Source organism: Apaloderma vittatum, unplaced genomic scaffold (assembly GCF_000703405.1).
Source record: "Apaloderma vittatum isolate BGI_N311 unplaced genomic scaffold, ASM70340v1 scaffold40708, whole genome shotgun sequence".
Taxonomy (NCBI): domain Eukaryota; kingdom Metazoa; phylum Chordata; class Aves; order Trogoniformes; family Trogonidae; genus Apaloderma; species Apaloderma vittatum.
The window spans coordinates 835-5,461 of record NW_009733118.1 but is presented as its reverse complement, the minus strand read 5'-3'; the positions used below and the strand labels follow the sequence as shown (position 1 = coordinate 5,461).

General features: G+C 58.0%; 1 protein-coding gene across 1 annotated transcript; it reads left to right on the top strand.

Annotated features, from left to right (window-relative positions):
* Positions 1 to 2,150: 2,150 nt before the first annotated feature.
* FEV (FEV (ETS oncogene family)) lies at positions 2,151 to 2,772 on the top strand (the record flags this gene model as incomplete). Its single annotated transcript, XM_009875745.1, has 1 exon — positions 2,151 to 2,772. A coding segment is annotated over one exon (512 nt), but the record flags the coding sequence as incomplete, so codon positions are not given.
* Between the last annotated feature and the right edge of the window lie 1,855 nt (positions 2,773 to 4,627).

Sequence of the window (4,627 nt, the reverse complement as noted above, 5' to 3'; positions counted from 1 at the left end):
GGATGTGGGGTCCCAGCTCGTATCCCTGCAGTGCTCCGGGGACATCCGACGGGGAGGGAGCTCCCAGCTAGCCCGGGAGCTGGCCGGGGTTAATCTGGGTTTGGAGTACCCGCGCCTGTGAGCGGGGCAATGAGGTGAAGTACCTCCCGGGAGGGAGTTACCGGTGCAGGGCTGGGGCTCCGACAGCGCGTGGGTCGGCTGGAGGTGGTGGAGCGCTGGCCGCCGGAGGCGGGGAAAACCATCCGAGGGGCCCGGGATCGGCCAGGGGCTGGCAAGGGAGCAGCCTGAAGCCTGCTTGGGAGGGCAGCAGGGCTGGTCATCGGGCTGGACAGCGGAGTCAGTGCTGTGGCTTTTGGGCCATGTGGCTTACCTGTCTGGCAAGGAGATGGGAGCCAGGGGGTGCTCTGAGTGGGAAAAGAGGAGCCCTGCTTTAGGGGTGGGAAGAGAGGAAAAGCTGGGACTGGGGAGGTCGTTTTGCCTCTGCACTGCAGAATGCCCCAGCCATATCCTGCGCACTGCACTGCGGTGAGAATGACCTTTCTGGATCACTGGAGTTTTCCTCAGGGAGCTGCCAGGTGCTGCAGAATAGCACCCTGCTGCAGGCAGGATTGAACCTTGCCACCCCACCCAGCCGCACCCCCCCAGCACCTTCATGCCCTCCTTGCATGGAATAGAGCACCCCATGGGTGGAGGATAGCAGGAGCCCAGAGTAGGGGTTGCGGGGATGGAGGAGAGGCGAGGGTTGTGGATGTACTCTAGAGAGGAGAGATCCCCCATCTCATTCCCAGGATGGGTGATTTAGAAATATAATACCATGAAAAGACTTGGCTTGGACCCGGATGTCTAAGCAGGGTTTGGTGGAATGGGGATGGATGGGAAACAGCTGTTCCCTTCTTCTTCCAGAGCAAGAATTGGGGGGCACCAGATAAAATAGGTGGATATAAAGCAAGCAGGACAATGTAGTTCTCTGTGGGAAACACAATTGAGCTGTGGGACTGCCTGCTGCAGGGGTCATGGATGCTAAACCTCAAAATGGGATCCACGCACCTTTAGAGAAAATACTGGCAGATAAGCACAGGGATGAGTATGAAATTCAGATGCTACCTCTGCTGTGAGAAGAGCCTATGTTACATGATCTGGGGTCAGGAGCAGGGATGTGCAGGGGTTACTGCTTGGGAGAGAGTTTGGAGGAGTGTAGGGGTCTGGGTTAGTGCAGAGCTGCTCCACAGGGTCCCAGAGGTAGAATTAGTCGTCACCCTAAGGTCCAGGGACCCTCTCCTCTCCTACCTCTTGCCAGACTCAGCGGAGCCTGTCCTTGTGCTTCATGACGAGGATGTCCAGGTGTGCCAGGCTCCTGCATATGCACAGCCTGCCATGGGGGCATCTTGGGCACCCACCAAGGGTGCTCCTTAGTGCAAGCTGTGGGTGCAATGACCATGGCTCAAATAGGACAGTTTTCCTCTGGAAGTAAGGAACATTGGTGCCTGATTCAAAGTCACAGCAGGTCCTTCCCTGTCCCAGTCTCTCCTTCCCCTATACCTGCCAGTGCCTGCTAGGGATGTAGGACAGAGCAGTGTTACACCCGGAATTCAGCTCACTACGGAGTCATTTCTGCAGATCACAGTGCCCCTAGGGACAGGCAGAGGCTGTGCTGTGACACCAGCCCAGTTTCAGGTGGAGGTGGCAGTGGGGAATACTAGTGCTGGGATGGATCTAGGTACTGCCAAGATACCTTCTTTTTGGGGCTGCAGATGAAAGAACCAGGCCAGATCCTCACATGAAAGCAAATGAGTTGGTATTCATCTTCAGTGAGATGTGAATGAGGGTGGGAGGGATGTGGGGACCCTGGCTCCAGACCCACTGCAGCTGCATTGACCTCTGAGCACTCCTACTACTGTCCAGAGGTGCAGAGGTGTCCTCTCCTCCTCCTACTTGAGGGGCAGGATGGTGTAGGGATGCTCTAAAGGAGACAAGAACCTCATAACCATCTTCTCTGTCTCTAGAGCAGGGAAAATGCAATGAGGGGCATCTGAAAGCTGGGTCTGGGAGAGGGCAACATCGTTGTGGGTTGAGGAGAGTGGGGCACATCCTGCCCCATGCCTTGTGCCCTGAGAAGGAGCTTTAACCTCTCTGGGACCCGGCCCTTGCAGGCAGCGGGCAGATCCAGCTGTGGCAGTTCCTGCTGGAGCTGCTGTCGGACCGGGCCAACCTGAACTGCATCGCCTGGGAAGGCACGAACGGGGAATTCAAGCTGGTCGACCCCGACGAGGTGGCACGGCGCTGGGGCGAGCGGAAGAGCAAACCCAACATGAATTATGACAAGCTGAGCCGGGCACTGCGCTACTACTATGACAAGAACATCATGACCAAGGTCCATGGCAAGCGCTACGCCTACAAATTCGACTTCCACGGGCTGGCGCAAGTGTGCCAGCCGGCCACCCCCGATCACACCCTCTACAAATTCCAGGGAAATCTGGCCCCGCTGCCCTTCTCGGGTATCTCCAAACTCAACCTCATGACCTCGGGGGTGACGCCAGCCAGCTTCTCCTACTGGCCTGGCTCCAGCCCATCCCTGTACCCCGGGCATGGGCTCCAGCCCTCGGCCCCATTCAGTGCCATGGCAGCCTCTCACCTCAACAATATGAACAACCATTACCATTAGAGGCTTGGCTGTGCCAGGCAGACCTCCCTGTCCCCAGAAACATGGGGCTGTGGAGCTGGGGAGCTCAGCAGGGAGGGATGGGGGTGGGTGGGATTGTGCCCTGTTCTCAGTTGCCCCGTTTTAGATTTGGAGAGTGGGGTGAGGGGTGCTTGCAGCATAGCTGGGTGGCTAGAGGAGGGAAGCCATCTAAATTTAGGGTGAAGGGGGACCCATGATCCTGGGAATGGACATGGATACCTAAAGCAGGGTGTGAATGGAACGAAAAACCATGGGGTCTCCTCCTGGCAGGAAACATGCCCCTCCTCTCCTTTGCAACGTGCTGCCCATCCCATGAACATCCCTAGCTCTGCCCCCAGCCTGTCTCTCTCTCCCCTCTCCCTGCAGAGAGGAATCAGGAGCTGGGGTCCCAGGGCAGCTGTGTCCACAGGTCAGGGTCCCATTGGGCAGAGACAGGGAAAGGAGATCCTCCTTGCCATTCCTGGGTCCCTCACCTTTGTCTCCACATTTTCCTCCATTCCTTGTACATGTTCTGCCGATGGTGGCTTCCTCCAGACCGAGGAGAAATCTTGGTCTGGAGAGTAGATGCCCTTCATGGGCTAATTCATGTCCAGGACAGGGCTCAGTGGTTGGAGGTGCCAAGGGCAGATGTGCACCACCAGCCCTCAGGGCAAGACCAGAGCCCAGAGACAGCAGAGCTTGGCTCCTGCAACTCTGCCCTCTCCCCAGTGCTGAAGGACCGCACCACAGAGCTGGGCAGTCCCCAGCACCCTGCACGCAAGCCCATGTCCTGCTGATCACTTCCAAGTTTAATGCTCCAGTTTTACTGTGGGTTTAGCCCCTCACATGTAAGTCTTGATGGGAAACCTTCCATAGGTGGGGACATCCCCAGGGACAAGGCTGGGTGGGAGGTGAAGCAGGAGTAGGGATGACAGCAGGGCTGAGAGCCCCAGGCATGGAGGGGTAGCCCTGGGTCTCTCCCTCTGGGTCCAAGGAGTTGCCCCCATCCTCCAGAGCAGGACTTTTGCCCAGTGGATGCGGAAGAGCTGGGCATGCTGGGCTTTGTACTGGCTGGGGGGAGGGACTGTCTTCAATAAAACAGAGAGGTGCTGTGAACTGTGTCATCTCGTGTCTGCAGGGGGCTGGCGAAACGGGGGAAATCACCCAGCAAATCCCCTCCCTTCTGAGCCAGAGAACTGGCAGGTCTGAGATCGTGAAGATGTGGCCACTCTGCTGCCTCACCTTTTCTCCAGGCTCTTACAGCCCCCAGGAGACAAGGCAGAGCTGGAAACCTCTGGGCTTCATTAGATACCCCTCCAGGAAAATCACATACCTTGTTTCCAGGCTGGTAAGGGGATGTGGCAGCTGGAGGCAAAGAGGAGATGCAGTTGGCCTGACAGGGATATCTGCCACCCTGCCATCATCCAGACGAATTTGGGGTGCCAGGAGCCAAATCTCTCGTGACGCACAGGGCCCTGTGCAACCAGCTCATGGCAATGCCCTGGGGCCAGCACAGCCTAATGCCGCAACGGGTGTCCCTGATGGACTGTGCTGTGCCAGAAGCAGGGAGGTCCTGGGCTGTGGAGTCAGGCTCATGTGTGACATTGATGCAGGAGGTGAGTGGAGAAGCAACACTTGCCCGGCTTCAGGAATATGCCCATGGATCCACTGGTGCCTGTGGGCTAAGGGGCTGCCCACGGCCTGCCCCCCTCCCTTCAGGCTGTGCTCACCATCCCACTCCCAACCACGGCACAGGGGGCCAAGGTTGGGGGTCAGGCTTACAGCAGGGATCAAATCGACTGTGTAGGGGGTTGCCCAGCAATTACGCAGCCCATGGAGGGGGTCATCAACCCCCAGGCCCTCTCCCTGTGCCCTCCAGATCAGAGCAGCCCCCAGACCTGGGGGCTCCGTGCTGCCTCTTTTGTGTCCCTTCAGGGGCTGGTCACTCTCATGGCCTTGGTGGCATCT